We start from the raw sequence: 19,076 nt of genomic DNA, 5'->3' as shown, positions 1-19,076 counted from the left end.
TGGAGCAGGGGTCCCCAAACTTTTTACACAGGGGGCCAGTTCACTGTCCCTCAGACCATTGGAGGGCCGGACTATAAAAAAAAACTATGAACAAATTCCTATGCACACTGCACATATCTTATTTTAAAGTAAAAAAACAAAACGGGAACAAATATATTTAAAATAAAGAACAAGTAAATTTAAATTAACAAACTGACCAGTATTTCAATGGGAACTATGGGCCTGCTTTTGGCTAATGAGATGGTCAATGTGCTCCTCTCACTGACCACCAATGAAAGAGGTGCCCCTTCTGGAATTGCGGTGGGGGCCGGATAAATGGCCTCAAGGGGCCGCATGCAGCCCGCGGGCCGTAGTTTGGGGACCCCTGCTCTGGAGGATGCTTAGGAACTTAATCATTCTGAACACTGAAAAAGTCCAAGAATCAATAATTCATCCTGCCTGGCTTGGGAGCTCAACTGGTTAGAACACTGTCCCAATTGGCCAAGGTTGCAGGTTTGATCCCCAGTCAGTGCACATATAAGAATCAACCAATGAAGGCATTAATCAGTGGAACAACAAATTAATGTTCTTCTCTAAAACTGATAAACATTTTTTTTTTTTAGCTCGGTTGGTTACTGCTGTCTCAATGCATAGGTTGCTAGTTCAATCCCCAGTCGGGGCACATAACAGGAACATATCGAAGTTTCTGTCTCTTTCCTCCTTCCTCTACAAAATCAATCAATAAATAACTAATCATAATAATTTATCCTACTTTTCATATATGAATCAACTGGTTAAAGTAAGTTCTTTTTTTTTTTCTTTTTTTTTTTCATTTTTCTGAAGCTGGAAACAGGGAGAGACAGACTCCCGCATGCGCCCGACCGGGATCCACCCGGCACGCCCACCAGGGGCACGCTCTGCCCACCAGGGGGCGATGCTCTGCCCATCCTGGGCGTCGCCATGTTGCGACCAGAGCCACTCTAGCGCCTGAGGCAGAGGCCACAGAGCCATCCCCAGCGCCCGGGCCATCTTTGCTCCAATGGAGCCTTGGCTTCGGGAGGAGAAGAGAGAGACAGAGAGGAAAGCGCGGCGGAGGGGTGGAGAAGCAAATGGGCGCTTCTCCTATGTGCCCTGGCCGGGAATCGAACCCGGGTCCTCCGCACGCTAGGCCGACGCTCTACCGCTGAGCCAACCGGCCAGGGCCAAAGTAAGTTCTTTATGAAAGAATAGCTAACAAATGGAAAGATAAAATGAAGTATCACCATTTTGTAAAATTTAATGAAACTGGATATAGGTAAAGATTCATGGCTGCTAAAACTATTAAAAGTCAGTAGCAAACTTCATAATGGATGGATCAAGCTGACAATACCTAAAACCTTACCACAAAAGAGAAAAACCAGACATTATGTGCCTCCCAATGACATACAATAAGTAAACACCACTTCTCAATTAGTCTTATTAAATAATGTAATTTATATCTAATAAAACCTTTAGATATAAGTAAAAGCTTTTAATAAACTAACAACAGAAAATGTGTTAAATATCATTATAGAAATATAATCAGTAAAGTCCAGGTGATGGGAAAACTATATCAACTGTCATTTGTACTGTACAAATAACTAGCAAGGAAAAAAAACAGGCAAGGGGAATCTATAGGTTGAGACCTAACCTATCAACTAAATGTAATGGGTAGATCTTGTTTTTGTTCCTTATTTAAACCTAAGTATATCTTTAAAAAATACAATGAAGGATCTCTGAACTATTGACTATTTAGTGTTCACAGCTAAATATGAAGTATACTTTAATTACATGTTCTTTCTTCTACAGCTTTGTTTTCTGTTCAGTGCTTAACTGTTCTTTTTAGCTCCAACTTGCTTAGCTTTTTGTGTATCTATTATTAATTTTTTCCATTCTGCCAGTTGTAAAACTCTACGTTCAGGACATTTCAGGTACTCTAATCTGAGCTTCAAACATCTTTTCAAGACCTCTATCCTATCATAATCTGGAAAGCTTGCTTTGCAGGACTAGACCTGTTCCACAGTTGTCATGCTGTGACCTCCTTTCAACACTTCCTGTATTGAATCCTATTTCCTGAATACATGTCTTCCTTTTTCTCCCCCCTCACCTTGAGTGGGGTAAGAGTGGTTAAAATGCTCTTTCATATAAATTAACCAATCCTCTTATTCTCAGTTTTATTCTGCATGCCTACCTCCCCAAACCCCAAGGTGTACCTGTTGAGTCCAAGGCCTGAGCCTCCCAGTCTTCAATGCCAATTTACTTGCTTCTTGTTGGCGTCACATTCTTAGATTTCAGCTTTTTCTGACCTATCAAGTTAGCTGTCATTTATCCATGAGCTTACCTTCCAAATTTTTGTTTTCTGTTTGTTTTTTAATTTATTGAGGTGACACTGGTTAACGAAATTATATAGGTTTCAAGGGCACAACTCTACAACACATCATCTGTACACTGTATTGCAGGGGTCCCCAAACTTTTTACACAGGGGGCCAGTTCACTGTCACAGACCATTGGAGGGCCGGACTATAAAAAAAAAACTATGAACAAATCCCTATGCACACTGCACATAACTTATTTTAAAGTAAAAAAACAAAACGGGAACAAATACAATATTTAAAATAAAGAACAAGTAAATTTAAATCAACAAACTGACCAGTATTTCAATGGGGACTATGCTCCTCTCACTGACCACCAATGAAAGAGGTGCCCCTTCGGGAAGTGCGGTGGGGGCCGGATAAATGGCCTCAGGGGGCCGCATGCAGCCCATGGGCCGTAGTTTGGGGACCCCTGCTGTATTGTGTGTTCACCACCTCAAGTCAAGTCTCTGTCCATCATCACTTATCCCCCCTGCACCCTCTTCCACCTCCACCCACCTGTGTCTTATTTCTATCCCATTTTTTTGTCTTTGGGATTTATGCATTTATTCTTTTACTATCTTCTAGGAGGGTTAAAGAAGGGGTGGAGGCAAACATGAATGTTAATCTGTTATATTTAGCTAGAAGTCTTTATTCACCTTTAGTTTAATTGACTACTCACCGTATACCTCCTACACTCCAGTCATACTAGTCCATCCTCAAGTAACCTCGTAATTCCTACTTCTTCACCTTAGGTATTCTTCAGGAATACAGAAGTATCTCTTCTACCTGTACTCTCAGAGCTCTAGGTACTCTAAAAGCTAGGTGTGCATATTTCTAGCACAGTATTGATATTGTAAAATAGCAAGTTTTCATCAAGGAGCAGGTATGTTCACACTTTAGTGTGTTTGCAGTATATCAGGCCTACAGATATTTGGAAACACACAACTCACTAAACAGAAAGTCTGCTTTTATATAACTAAAGCTGTTAAATACAATAAACTATCACCACTATGTTTCAAAAGATCCTTTTGATTACACTGTGTTTCCTATTGTTCCTTAAGAAGTCTTGATCTAGATAGTTCTAGATCTATGGGAACACAGAAGTCTATGCAGAATAAGAAAAAGTTTTTTTTGTTGTTGTTGTTGTTTTACAGGGACAGAGAGTGAGTCAGAGAGAGGGATAGATAGGGACAGACAGACAGGAACGAAGAGAGATGAGAAACATCAATCATCGGTTTTTCGTTGCAACAACTTAGTTGTTCATTGATTGCTTTCTCATATGTGCCTTGACTGCAAGCCTTCAGCAGACCGAGTAACCCCTTGCTTGAGCCAGCAACCTTGGGTCCAAGAGCTGGTGAGCTTTTTGCTCAAGCCAGATGAGCCCACGCTCAAGCTGGAGACTTCACGGTCTCGAACCTGGGTCCTTCTGCACCCCAGTCCAACGCTCTATCCACTGCGTTACCGCCTGGTCAGGCAAGAAAAAGTTGTTTTGGGTATTCTTACAAATGAAAAACCTGTAATCAGCTCAACTGCCACTTACAGCAGTAGCCAAGAGAAAGTCTTTCTTCTTTTTTCTTTTTAAAGTGTAGGTAAACAGTATTCTTCCACACTCCCATGACATTTAATGTATGGTTGAAAATAAGTGCAAACTAGTCCACGCAGCTGATTTCTTCCAGCATTATTACTGAGAAAAACTGCAGATTGTATGCAACATCTTGGGAAGTGCTAGAAGCTCAAACAACTTCTCAAACAGAGCTCAAGATATCCACAAAGACCTGAAGCATACAGAGGTAGAAATTTATCAAGGTCAACATTACCTACACTGAGCTGAGGGCCAACCTATACCTACAGAAGAACAAAAGTAGGGTTCTTCTTTCTCTTGTACTACATGACCTCTTGTTCTCAGACCTGAAGTCAAGGTACTATTCTAATACAGGTATAAGATAAATAATTGACAAACAAAACAGTCATTAAATAAACTCTAGGGAATTAAGTTTCAGGGAAATTGATTTAAGCACTATTAAAAAATAGTAAAAGTACATCTTCTTAAGAGGCTAATAATTTTAGAAAACTCAATCTGTACTGAGTAAATTAGTATCACTGAAATCTTCCTTCAAAACATCGTTTTCTGGTGCTAATATACTTAAATAAGGACACCATTCATCTGGAGGCATGTTCTAGTTTAGAAAGTCTTTAATGTCATACCACATGCAAAAAAAAGAAAAAAGAAAAAAAGCATTTCTTATTCTGATAGATAACATTGGTAAGTTCACACCTTAAATGTAAAGCTTATTCAGACAACTAAGAATAACTTACTTAAAACTGCTTACAGTAGCACTTTACATATTACATGGAAATAAAATTCATTTATAAAACAAATTAACAATGTAGAGCAACTGTTTTCATAGCAATGAAAACAACATTTTAGGTTAAAAATACCTGTATCAAAAAAAAGACTACAAACTACAAAAGACAAAAAAGAAAAAAATACCTACACTAAAAATAAATCCATATTAAGAATACTTACCAAAATGACATTTTTCTTTTTTTTTTTAAAGCAAGAGATGAGAGACAGGAAGGGAGAGAGGAGAAACATTAACTCCTAGTTGCATCACTTTAGTTGTTCATTGGTTGCTTCTCATATGTGCCTTGGGGGGGGGGGGCACCCGCCAAGGCAGTGACCCCTTGGTCAAGCCAACAACCTTGGGCTTCAAGTCAGCAACCTTTTGGCTCAAGCCAGAGACCCTGTGCTCAAGCTGTGGGCCTGTGCTCAAGCCAGTGACCTCAGGGTTTTGAACCAGAGTCCTCAGTGCCCCAGGTCCATGCTCTGTCAACTGTGCCACCACCAGTCAGGCCAAAATAACCTGGTTTTATTAATAAATAAAAACCAGAAAATCTGATTCTATTATTACTGGGTACTTTTCAATGTTATTAGGAAAAAAATGATAAAAATCATGTATTTACAGATGAGAAAATTAAAATTGAAAGAATTTAAATAAAAAAATTACCAAGAAACCAAAGACCTAGAATTCAAACCAAATCCGAATTCTAATGCCTGAACTGTACAACCTGTGAGAGAACCACTGCTTTGTGTATTTAATAGGTCCCTGGGGCACCTGTAACAGGTTCTTAACACCTACCTCAGACCCAACCCCAATGCAGAAGAGTCAGGGTGAGGTTTGGTGCCCCTCAGGAATCTGATTTTAAAAATCCTTTATATGGGTGAATTGGCAATATTGATGGCTATCTTTTCTGAGAAACCCTAATGTAAACAACAGATGATGTATATATCTGAAAAGGCAAAAATCAACTGGTATCTGTAAAATTTTTCTAAGCACTAAGTGATCTTATATAACACAATAGAAGAGCAATGGTTAAGTTTACAACTTTTTTCATCCTTCTTTTGATTATCATCCATTCAGAATGCTGCCAAGTCAGAGAAAGAGAAAATATTCTGTCTTTGATAAACACCAGGGCAGGCAAAAGTAGGTTTACAGTTGTAACACAAATAAATATAATTATTAAAAAAAAAATATGACCAGGTGGTGGCGCAGTGGATAGAGCGTCGGACTGGGATGCTGAGGACCCAGGTTCGAGAGCTTGAACGTGGACTCATCTGGTGAGCAAAAAATAATAATAGAAGCATAAACTGTTTTGCATAGTCACGACTGTAAACCTACTTTTGTCCACCCCTGTATGTTAGTAACACCTATGTAGTAATGTGGCAGACTGCACCAAGATTTCTGGAACTAAACCTCTCCTTCTAGATCCGCATACTCAAAATCAGTAAATAGTACACGTTTGGCCTGATCTTGATTACTGGAAAATTTCCTTTTTTCCCCCCACAAAAACCTAGAAATCATTATTTTGACATTACTCAAAACATTTTTGGGACTCCTTTAGAAAGAGATTGCTATATCAATGCATTCAAGAAAGTCAGTTGTTACTTTATAGAAAAACTTTTATCTTAAAATACCGCTTGATTTTATTCAGAATTGGCTTACTGACTTCTGTTTGCAGTAGCCATATAATTAAAGCTACTCAAAAGCATGCACTGCAGGCTGAGAAAGGCTCAAAATATCTTGAAGAATGCTGGGAGCAATGACGAAATAATTTTGAGACATATGCCAGATAAGCTTTTACATATAGCCTAGCATAAGTTCCCCTTCAAGTTCCTGAGTGGTTAAATGACAGTTTCACTTGATTTCAATCCCATGTCACAGTTAAAAGCAGTTTAACTTATGTGATTTAAAAATCCTTGAAATACTAAAGAGTTATGGAGTCTCTCCACAGAAAAAGACATACAGGCATTTATTTATGGCCAGGTAAAAAAAAATTGGTTTAAGGTAGCTATTCTGCAAAAGCATCATAACTGGAAAGATTGAAAATTTCTAACTTAGCCGGACCAGAGGGGTGGTGCAGAGGATAGAGCGTTGGACTGGAACACGGAGGACCCAGGTTCGAAACCCCGAGGTCACCAGCTTGAGCACGGGGTTGCTGGCTTGAGCGTGGGATCATAGACATGACCCCAGAGTCGCTGGCTTGAAGCCCAAAGTTGCTGGCTTGAGGAAGAGATCACTCACTCTGCTGTAGTCCCCAATCAAGGCACATATGAGAAAGCAATCACTGAACAACTAAGGAGCTGCAACAAAGAATTGATGCTTCTTATCTCCTTTCCTGTCTGTCCCTACCTCTCTTTCTCTCTGTCTCTGTCACACACAAAAAAAGAAAATTTCTAACTTATGTAAACAGCCCTTATGCTAAATACTTTATATTATTTTATAAGCATGCTTCTCTCAAAATGAGAGATACTGTGGTGCTGTGGTAGAGTGGTTTGCAAGTACTGTATGTGCTTTTCTGAATCCAGGTCCAACACTTTTTTTTAGTGAGAGAGGGACAGACAAGAAAGGAAAGAGATGAGAAGCATCAATTCTTGGTTGCGGCACCTTAAGTTTTTCATTGATTGCTTTCTCGTATGTGCCTTGATTGGGGGGGTGGGGGAGTGCAGACGAGCCACTGACCCCTTGCGCAAGCCAGTGTGACCTTGGGCCCAAGCTGGTGAGCTTTGCTCAAACCAGATGAACCCATGCTCAAGCTAGCGACCTTGGGGTCTTGAACCTGGATCCTCTGCATCCCACTCCAACGCTCTATCCACTGTATCACTGCCTGGTCAGGCCATTTACTCATGTTTAAAGATTTCAGCTTAAGGTATGATAAAAATTTTCACAAGTATTTTTTTCTTTAAATATACTGCTCACAAAATTTAGGGGTATTTCAAAATGCTTTCAAAATGAATATGAAGCAATAAAACATACCCTAATTTTTGTGAGCAGAATTAGAGGATATTTCAAAATGAATATGAAGTGATAAAATATCCTCTAATTTTTGTGAGCAGTGTATAAACTTCCTTTTCCAGACTATTAGGTTCTAGCTTCCTTCTCTTAGTGAAATCATTTAACATTATAAATCAAAATCTCTGAATTAGATCACTAAATAAAGCAATTAAAGAAAGCAAATCAATGACAAGAATAGTATTCTCTCTCTTTTTTATTTCAGTGAGAGGAAGAAAGGCAGAGACAGACTCCCCACATGCACCCCGACCAGTATCTACCCAGCAAGCCCACTAGGGGGTGATGCTCTGCCAAATTGGGGATTTGCTCTGTTGCTCAGCAACCAAGCTCTTCTTAGCAGCCTGAGGTGGAGGCCATAGAGCACCCCTCAGCACCCCGGGCCAACTTGCTCCAATCAAGCCAAGGCTGCAAGGGAAAGAGAGGAGAGGGGGGAACAAGGGAGAGGGGGGAACAAGAGAGGGGAAAACAGAGAGAAAGAGAAGTGAGAGGGGGAGGGATGGAGAAGCAGATGGACACTTCTCCTGTGTGTCCTAACTGGGAATTGAACCCAGGACATTCAAACGCAGAGCTGACACTCCACCTGAGCCAACCGGCCAGGGCCAACAATAGTATTCTCAAATTCTGTAAGATTAATTAAAGGTACATGTTGAACCATTAGAAGAAAGTATCAGGGAAATTTTTGAGATGAAATTCTGAGAATATGTCAAATTCAAAAAGTTTGTTCTAAAATCACTGCTACATTTTAGAGCCTAATTTAACAGGAAAACCAGGACTAACAGAACAAATATGCATCTCAGAACAAATATGCATGTAGTACAGAGTATTTTCATCCACTCAAGAATAAAGCAACAAATCACAATAAATTCCCCATAAACACATTATGGACATTGATTGCTTACTATGCAAAGTTAGTACAGATAAAGACTGCACAGTGGAAAATAGTCCCTCATTTTAGGTCACATACAGATCATTTGGCTTGATAGTTCTTTTAGAAAAAGACCAAATTCTAATAACTGTGTCTATATGGAAACAAAACAAAAATCAACAAGCCATAAACCACATAGACATGTACTAAAATAAGAGTGAACACTCAGATTTGTCAGGTATTACATATCATCTTTAATAAAATGTATTTACTATATTTAATTAAACGGTCACTCTCAACCCTTTTCCCCATATTGCTCTTTAGTAGCAAATGAGTGATAAAGCTGGGCCAAAGGCAACCTCAATGAGTGGTTCTCAAACTGGAGTGTGTATCACAATCACTCAGTGGGCTTATTAAAACAAATATCTGGGCCATCACTAGAGACTGATTCATTATTTCTGAAGTGAATCCAAGAACTTTTATTTATAATAAGTGATGCTGATGCTCCTGGCCAGGGATTATATTCAACCATGTCTGCACATTAGAAGCATAGGGGAATTTTTGAAAACAAACAAACAACAACAAAAAAAACAATGCCTGGAGTTCTCTTAGCTCAATAATGCCCAAAGTTCTGAGGGTAGGTCCTAGACACTCACATGTTTAAAGCTTCCTAGAAGACTAATGTATAGTTAGGATTGAGAACCACTAGCCTAGTTAATGTAAATGAATCTAAATCCATTGAGAACTGATGTTCCTTGGTACAAAAGCAGGATAAGGATTTTAGTCTTTATGTGCTAATAAAGAGGCTCGAGTAATGAGTAAAGATTAAATTCAATAGGGTGGCTTCAGTTGCTTACATAACTAGGATTTAACTCAACAGAAGAAGTTGTATGCATGCTGTCTGCTTTAAATCCCAAAGTCTAAAGCAAGGGTCCTCAAACTTTTTACACAGGGGGCCAGTTCACTGTCTCTCAGACCGTTGGAGGGCCGGACTATAAAAAAAACTATGGACAAATCCCTATGCAGACTGCACATATCTTATTTTAAAGTAAAAAACCAAAATGGGAACAAATACAATATTTAAAATAAAGAACAAGTAAATTTAAATCAACAAACTGACCAGTATTTCAATGGGAACTATGCTCCTCTCACTGACCACCAATGAAAGAGGTGTCCCTTCTGGAAGTACGGAGGGGGTCGGATAAATGGCCTTAGGGGGCCGCATGTGGCCCATGGGCCGTAATTTGGGGACCCCTGGTCTAAAGCAAGTCTTCAGAGGTCATACAAAATGGCTGACCTTTGAAGGCATGAGAAGTGTGGGCTAATGCCAATCACATGTACCATACCATGAATAGGCTAAGTGGTAATACTGCATATTGGTTAACTCTTAGGCGCTAGAATCAGATCATTTAATACATCGGTTCTCAACCTGTGGGTCGCGACCCCTGCGGGGGTGGAACGACCAAAACACAGGGGTCGCCTAAAGCCATCAGAAATACGTATTTTATTTAAAAATGTATTGTATAATAAATATGTATTTTCCGATGGCTCAGAGTCTGGCAAGCAAGATTTGATGTAATCTACTTGAAGTAGGCTATGCCAAAGACATATTAACCTACCAGAAACATTAAGAAAATCATTGTCTTTTTACAACTCTACTTCTTCCCTTCAGTCAACATCATGTCTCTTCGCCACAATGGCTTTGAGGTCTCTACAAGACCGCACTCACAGCTTTGTGAATTTAAATGAGAGACCTCAAAATTTTTAAACTTTAAATATCTTAACTATAGCAATGATAACTGATAAGAATAAACCCAACTTTTAGAAAGCTATGGAAGTATACAGTACAAGCTTATAATGAAATAAGGTGAAATTCGATATTCTCTCCCTTTTTTCTTTAACCACTCAAACCACTGCATGATTTATAAATGCCTGTTTTATCTTGACACTTGCCATTTCTGAATTCCCTTTCCCTCTGTTTTGGTCCAAAATACTACTAAAAATAGAGGTTTCAATCAAGCACAGTCTTCTCCCCTGTAATGATGACTCTGAGAGGAAAAAAGATAACTCTCCTCACAGCCAAGTTGTATATGCCTACTAATGGTGAGCTTTCAAAAGCCTTAAGCCTGACCTGTGGTGGCGCAGTGGATAAAGCGTCAACCTAGTAAGCTGAGGTTGCCAGTTCAAATCCCTGGGCTTACCTGGTCAAGGAACATATATGGGAGTTGATGCTTCCTGCTCCTCCCCCCTGGTGTCTCCCTTCTCTCTCTCAAAACAAACAAAATAATCTTTAAAAATATTTAAGAATCACCTGGAATCTAAATCTCTAAAGTCTAAATATAACATTCCTATCACCAACTCTTTTCTTTCCAAGTACTTATTGGATTGGCTGAATTATAAAAACACAAAGACCTTGCAAAGACAAAGGTGACAAAAGATGAATGGTAAAGAATAGCAATCAGGAAGGAAACCCCGTAAATATCTACTTTGTCCCAGGCACTTTGATGTGAACTCCACGTTTGCTTTATACTTTTTGCATCAAGATGTGAATCAAAATTGATAAGCCTAATCTAGGCCTTATGATTGACAAACTACAAAATCTTCACAAGAAGCATTCAATTTAGTCCATCTTCAAGAAATCTATAGAAAAGGAACCCTCACAAACAGTAAAACTCTTAAAACATTTCAAACAAAAAAAATTTTTTTGTGACAGAGACACTGAGAGAGACAGATAGGGACGGACAGGAATGGAAGAGAGATGAGAAGCATCAATTCTTCATTGCAGCACCCTAGTTCATTGATCGCTTTCTCATGTGCCTGGGGGGAGGGTATGGGGGGGAACTACAGCAGAGTGAGCAACCCCTTGCTCAAACCAGCGACCTTGGGCTCAAGCCAGAAACCATGGGGTCATGTCTATGATTCCACGCTCAAGCTGGGTGAGAGGGCACTCAAGCAGGTGACCTTGGGGCTCTGAATCTGGGTCCTCTGCATCACAGTCCAACGCTCTATCCACTGCGCCACCACCCAGTCAGGCTCAAACAAATCTCTTAAGCTGTTTTTTATGAACTTACAATGTTTGTTAGAAAATAAATTATTTCATTTATATTTTAGAACAATGTCTATTTTTTACTTTTTGGGGGGGTTGTTTTTGAAACCTCTCTATTAAGTACTATCAGAAATCTGTAATATCTACCATTTCTCAAAGACTAAAGTGTTTGTTTTTAACTCTGCTTTGTCTAGAGTGGGAACTGAAGATGCAAGAGTATGTGTGCCTAATTATCTTGTTTTAGTCCAGCAATTGTTTTAATAAAATTCATTTCAAAGACTGACAATGCATTTCATCTAGTAATCTGTTAAATCTGTAGGTCAGTATAAAAATAGCTTTTAATTTTTTGTTTTTCTCCTGTGTGGCCTGACCAAGAATTGAACCTGGACCATCTACATGCTGGGCCAATGCTCTACCCCTGAGTCAATCGGGCAGGGCCTAAAAGTATTAGCTTTTAAACTATGCCATTTTAAACTGAAAAACACACATATCCTAAAAGAATTCCTGAGGCAGGTTCCCTGGTCCCATGTTTGATACCTCTCTGCCTTGGCTAAATAGCAACTTGTTTAAATTACACTGCTGCAGTCAGAGGCTTGAAGATATAATTATTAATGAAGCAAATTAATTTTTAACTTATTTTACTTTCAAAGATTACTTTCAACTTACTCTAGGTAGAAGAAAAACAGTTCATTGAGGGAAATAATAGTATTTAATCAGCGTTCCAAATGAAATGGGATGACAGCCTAAATTTAAAACTTATTTAATAAGTTAAAGTACAACAAAGTTATCTGAGAAATAGTGTCCTGAAATTAAATTATACTGATGTTATACAAATCCTCTTTGCAATGTAACATCTCTACAATTCTCCCAGTCTATTGTTAAAGCTGGAAAATGCTTGTTACTGGCTTTAAAGCACAGGAGACAGAAAACACTCCTAGTAGGGAATCACCAGCCCCATACAACAGTAGCATCATTGGGCTTATTCTAGGTATCTTACTTTTTTTTCTTCACTTTTTTCAAAGATTTTATTGATTTTAAAGAGACAATCGGGAGGAGTGGGGAGCATCAACTCATAGCACATCTTGTAGTTGCTTCTTGTATGTGCCTTCACCCAGGTAAGCTTAGGCTTTCAAGCTGGCAACCTCAGCATTCCAGGTCGATGCTTTATCCACTGCACCACCACAGGTCTGGCTAGATATCTTACTTCTTATGGAACATCCTTACAATATAACTATTTCATAGACATATCATACTGACTCACTTGGGAGCTTACTACTCAATAAAACTACACTGCTCGCAAAAATTAGGGCATCAGGGACCATGCAGATACTCCAATACTTTCAGCCTTTTATAGTGCATTTTCACCAATGAAATAAAAGTTGGTTTTGCATCTCATTTGCAAAATCAAACAACTTTCTTTGATTTCTGATTTTCTTTTGCTTTTCTGATATCCTTGTTTAATAAAAAAAAAAAATCAAATGCTTCTTTTCTTTTCTTTTTTTTTTTTTTTTTTGCGTTTTTCTGAAGCTGGAAACGGGGAGAGGCAGTCAGACAGACTCCCGCATGCACCCGACCGGGATCCACCCGGCACGCCCACCATGGGGCGACGCTCTGCCCACCAGGGGGCGATGCTCTGCCCATTCTGGGCGTCACCATGTTGCGACCAGAGCCACTCCAGCGCTCGGGCCATTTTTGCTCCAATGAAGCCTTGGCTGCGGGAGGGGAAGAGAGAGACAGAGAGGAAGGTGCGGCGGAGGAGTGGAGAAGCAAATGGGCGCTTCTCCTTTGTGCCCGGGCCAGGAATCGAACCCGGGTCCTCCGCACGCTAGGCCGACGCTCTACCGCTGAGCCAACCGGCCAGGGTCAAATGCTTCTTTTCTTATTGCTTCATATTCATTTTGAAATTTTTTGTGAGCAGTATATTTTTACTGCTTTAAGCCATATACTCCAAAAGCTCTTTTCAATGCATCCTCAACCCAAAGAACTTGTTTCGTACCTTGTTGAAAAAACATATACTTTAGAACAGTTTCTAATGTACTTTTCTAATAACCATGATAATGAAACTTTAACAGGATTTGTTATATCTATATTGGGTCATCCTGATTCTTACACTACTAGCCTTTTGTTATTTGCAACTCTTATTGAGAAGCTCTTCTATTTTATCTTATATTTAGTTTTATATAGTCCTTTTCTCTTTTTAAAGATGTGCATGACATTTACCTACCACTAAGTTTTTGTTACCTTTTATTTCTCAAAGAGAGTTCAACTACCATATCTTTAAGTTGCCAGCACTGAAACATTTTATTCCATCATGAAAAATTATTTAGAATAGATTTTAGTCTTCTCATGCATGTCAGATTTAGACTCTCTTTTTAACTAACATTCATCTAATCAAGACAAATTTCTCCATTTCAAAAAAGAAAGCCAAATTAATGCTGAGGTACTGCACTTTGAGCTCTAATACTATATACCAAACTCAGGCCTATACCTTGGAAGGTCTTATTCCAAAACTAAAAGCCCTTGAAACTGTAAAAATTTAATAAACCTTAATTTATTTAGTGTTTAAAGTTTCTTGGTCCTGGCTGGTTGGCTCAGTGGTAGAGCATAGGCCCACTGTGTGGATGTTCTGGGTTCAGTTCCTGGTCAGGACACACAGGAGTAGCGCCCATCTGCTTCTCCACCCTTCCTCCTTTTCTCCCTCTCTCTCTTCCCCCTCTGCAGCCATGGCTCAATTAGAGCGAGTTGGCCCGATACTGAGGATGGCTCGATGGCCTCTGCCTCAGGTGCTAAGAAGAGCTTGGCTGCTGAGCAATGGAGCAACACCCTAGATGGGCAGAGCATTGCCCCCGAGTGGGCTTGCCAGGTGGATCTTGGTTGGGGCACATTCGAGCGTCTGTCTCTGCCTCCTCTCCTCTCATTGAATAAAAAAGAAAAACATTTCTTACCTTATTTCTATGCTATGCCCTTCTGTAAAATCCTTTTTGCTACACAGTAACTCCTTTACTGACCAGGATCAGGTTCTGGGTAGTTTTCCTAGTTATTTATTCTACTCAGGAAATAAACCTCAAAGCAAATCCAGAACACTACTTGATAGCAAATATACAGAGAAATCAAGGTGCCACCACTATAGTTTCTTGACTCTCTGCTATGAAATTTAGGAACCCAGAGACTGATTACTAAGAACACACAGAGCATTTCAGCCTCGATTTACCAATATTGTCAGTCCTGGCCCATCTCAGATCATAATATTCATTCTGATTGTTGGTTCTTTTATCACCTACTATGGTAAAAAGAGGATAGATAGATCATTTGAAATAAGCCAGGTTGTCAAGTTAGCCACAACCATTTAACAAGTATCAGAAAAGTAAAAATTAAAGGATCTACTTTTGACTCCTTTTCAGGTATCCTGAAATATGAGTTAACATCAAAGTCTGTTATACCATTTTGTGGAAGAAAGTATAACCACTTTAGGATCTTGAGCTCAAACTGGATGAGGACTTGGTAGCATAATATTTTGTATACATATTAAGGTATCACTTGAGTGAGGACTTAAGTTCATGCAGTGTGTTGAACAAATACTAAATCTGTCACAATAATAATTTTTATGCTAGGATTTTGAAAATAAGTAAAGAGAATAATTTAGTGTTAGAATCAAGGTAAGTTCTTAATACTGTCTTCATATGAACATTTAAAAACATTTTGCTGGGGGAGGGAGACTAGGAAGTTACTGCTGGGTTTATGAGGTTTGGGGAGGTTGGGGAGATAAAAATGTTCTAAAATTACTTTGTGGTAATGCACAATCCTGTGACTATGCTAAAAACCAATGAACTGTATCCTTTAAATGAATAAGGTATATATGAATTATCTCAATAGTAAAGCTATTTAAAAAATATTTCAACCTCATTCTAACAGCTATTACATTGTTATTATATGCTCTCTAAAATATTATTAAAATATATATCAAAAACTTCAAAGGAAGAAACAAAGAGAAATCCTTACATACTAAATTATATCAGGTATCAGGATACTGAAAACAACAAACCACGTAGAAGTCAGAGATAACTGAGCATTAAGAAACCCTTATTATATTACAACTACTAAACACATGGTAATAGACTGAACAGACCCCTAAATGATTTTTTCAAAAAGACTATTATTTGAAAACAATCTTGAAATGGCTTTGCTATAAACAAAAACATGAAGTCCTCAATAGCATGAGCACTTACTCATCATACTCGATATGATAAATAACGTCTTCAGCAGCAGCAAGAGAGTCTGAATTAGATGTAGAGGGTACATTGTCCAATTTTTTTGTGTTTTCTTTGGAATTATGATTTACATTTCCATTAGTCCTTTTACAAGAACTGCCATTCTTCAGAGGAGTTTTGCCACGCGAATGTCCTTCAGAAGCTCTAGCAACACTATGTATGCGTGCCTCAAACCAAGCACCAAGGCCGACATCTCTGGCATCCACCAATTCATTTACCTAAAAAAAGTTTAAAATTAGTTAACAAAGTTTAATCTCATCTATTGCTTCAAAAACCTTAATATAACTCAGGTTATTTTTATGTTTATCATGGTTAACAATACTGGCAGCTACTCAAAGTTTCAAGTAATTTTAAAGATATCAATATTATTCTTTTTGTATATCTATTATTCACTAGTAAGAAAATTAACTTTCCTTTGAATTCCCTTCATTCAATAAAATGGGTGTTTTCTTTAACTTAATTACTCCCATCTATATCTGACTTCTAAAAATATAATTCTTATGTACCCAAGAGTGTTCTGGCAAGTCATTCAATAAGATGTCACAAACAAAAAACCAGGACTTTAAAGTGTTATGACTGAGTTAATTTGATCTATTAATTTCTGCAGAATCCTAAAGACAACTTATACTGTCAGTCCAAACAGAAAATAGTAACGTATTAAACAGAAAATAAAACTCAAAAATGAGGGAACTGGCACTGGCTGGCTGGCTCAGTGGATAGAGTGTAGGCTGAGGGTACAGAGGTTCGATCCCCAGTCAGGGCATATATGAGAAGCAACCATCTGCTTCTCTCCTCACTCTCCCTTATCTCCCTCTTCCCCTCCCACAGCTCAGTTTGGGTTTGCACTCATACCCTGAGACTCGGTTGGTCCTAGCCAGTCAGCCTCAGGAGCTAAAACTAGCTTAGCCCCAGACAGCCAGTGGGGGTGGGGGTAGGAGTAGGGGTAAGAGTGGTGCTGGTGCTGGTTGCCCAGTGGATCCCAGTGAGAGTGTATGTGGGAGTCAGTCTCACTATCGCTCCCCTCTCACTTTAAAAAAAAGAATAAGGAAACTGTGCATGTGAACCAAGGGAAAATCTAGTGAACCCATCTATACAAAATTGTAAGTCCTATCAGTTAGTAACTCACTAGCAAATACACCATTTAGTACCTCAAAGAACAAACATATAATATAGAAAAAACAGCTATAAGATGCAAAACAGATATAGTGAAGTCTACTGGATAATAGAGAACTAAACTGTGCAATGTGATAAAAGGAAAAACAGTATACTAGAAGTTAAGAGTTACAATCTGGAAGCTGGTTTAAAAAATCCTTTCCAAGGTTCAAGGCCTTTTCAGGAGCAGTAAACAGAACGTATCTCTTCAACATTCTTTTTTAAGGGCTTAAAAAGAAAAGAAAAATGGCATCACCTAATCAAGTTAGCTCTTCCTGAGGGTATAAGAGACCACTTAAGGTATCCAAAAGAATTCCGACAGGGGCAGGGGTAAAGAAGCTATATATACTAAGAGTTAGCCTGACCTGTGGTGGCGCAGTGGATCAAGCATCGACCTGGAATGCTGAGGTCGCTGGTTCAAAACCCTGGGCTTGCCCAGTCAAGGCACGTATGGGAGTTGATGCTTCCTGCTCCTCCCCCCTTCTCTCTGTCTCTCTGTCTCTCTCTCTCTATCTCTGTCTCTCTTCTTTAAAATGAATAAATAAAAATTAAGAAAAAAAAAGAGTTAAATATCCATATGCCAGATATTATGTAAGGCTCCTTTATTTAGGCTTGTCTAACTCTTAACAACCTTAATAATTAATAATTCCTATTTTACAAGATAAGGAAACAAAGGCTGACAAGTTAACTTGCTCCAGTGAAAGCTAATGAAATGTAAAGCTAGAATTTGAAGACATCCTGACCTTGAAGCTTATGTTTTTGCCATAACAAGATAGGTAAATAGGAATTTCAGAGGTTAAGTGATGAACCAAAGAAGATAATAAAAACATAAAAAGCTTTCAAACCACTGAGCTTATACAGAAGGTAGAGGGAAAACTGACAAAACCAAAAATTATTAACTATCACTACCAGAAGAGGTACCACATTTGACCAGACATTGTATGCCGTAACATAGTAGTAATGAAACATCCTGAAAGTCATAAGGTTCAATGTAACATAAGAACGAAGTTTAGGAGAAAAGGAAACACTTAAGGGCCAACCAGACTAGACATAACAAAGACCACAAATGGAACATGGTATATATATATTTTAAAGACTTTATTCATTTTAGAGAGGAAGGAGAGAAAGAGAAAGAGGGAGGAGTAGGAATCAACTCCCATATGTGCCTTGACAAGGCAAGCCCAGGGTTTCGAACCAGCAACCTCAGTGTTCCAAGTCAATGCTTTATCCACTGTGCCACCACAGGTCAGGCTAGTAGCTGCTTCTTGTATGTGCCTTGACCAGGCAAGTCCAGGGTTTTGAACCATCGACCTCGGCATTCCATTCCAGGTTGATGCTCCATCCACTGTGCCACCACAGGTCAAGCAGGAGTGTCTTAATTACACCCACAGACTTTAATTTATGGAGGTAATGGACAGCAGGAAGAGGCCAATGCCACTAAAAAAATTACTTCCATTTCCCAAGAGAATGGAACACACTGTGCAGAGCCAAAAGTAGGAACAACAGGTTTGATCAGAAGTCAGAAGGAGCATGGAAAGCAAGGCCCAGAGACTAGTGCAGGGGTTGGGAATCTTTTTGGCTGAGAGAGCCATGAACACTACATATTTTAAAATGTAATTCCGTGAGAGCCATACAATGGCCCGTGTACATTACGCATTATCCAATAAAAATTTGGTGTTGTCCCGGAGGACAGCTGTGATTGGCTCCAGCCACCCGCAACCATGAACATGAGTGGTAGGAAATGGATTGTAATACATGAGAATGCTTTATATTTTTAACATTATTTTTTTTATTAGAGATTTGTCTGCGAGCCAGATGCAGCCATCAAAAGAGCAACATCTGGCTCGCACACCATAGGTTCCCGACCCCTGGACTAGTGCATTTTCTATGTAAAAGGAAAGGCAGGGCAGGGCAAACAGTTTATGAATGGCTAACCTGAATAACACTGGCAGGCTCTGAGCTATCAAGGTGGTCTCTAGTTGTTTGGTACCTGAACCTGGGTTGTTAGAGCACAGGAATATTTATTAGTATGTAAGAGATAAA

The 19,076-nt window shown here is 39.0% G+C and overlaps 1 protein-coding gene across 2 annotated transcripts in view; it reads right to left on the bottom strand.

The window, feature by feature from the left end:
* The window catches only part of UHRF2 (ubiquitin like with PHD and ring finger domains 2), a 94,560-nt gene that overhangs the window by 58,949 nt on the left and 16,535 nt on the right, over nucleotides 1–19,076 (bottom strand). For both annotated transcript variants that reach the window (XM_066257212.1, XM_066257211.1), the window contains exon 3: nucleotides 15,840–16,099. In XM_066257212.1, the coding sequence (XP_066113309.1) occupies nucleotides 15,840–16,099 (260 nt within the window). The remainder of the gene's footprint in view (nucleotides 1–15,839; nucleotides 16,100–19,076) is intronic.

Source organism: Saccopteryx bilineata, chromosome 2, assembly GCF_036850765.1.
Source record: "Saccopteryx bilineata isolate mSacBil1 chromosome 2, mSacBil1_pri_phased_curated, whole genome shotgun sequence".
Classification (NCBI taxonomy): domain Eukaryota; kingdom Metazoa; phylum Chordata; class Mammalia; order Chiroptera; family Emballonuridae; genus Saccopteryx; species Saccopteryx bilineata.
Note: the sequence above shows the minus strand (reverse complement) of the source record. Positions and strands in the feature narration are given on the sequence as shown.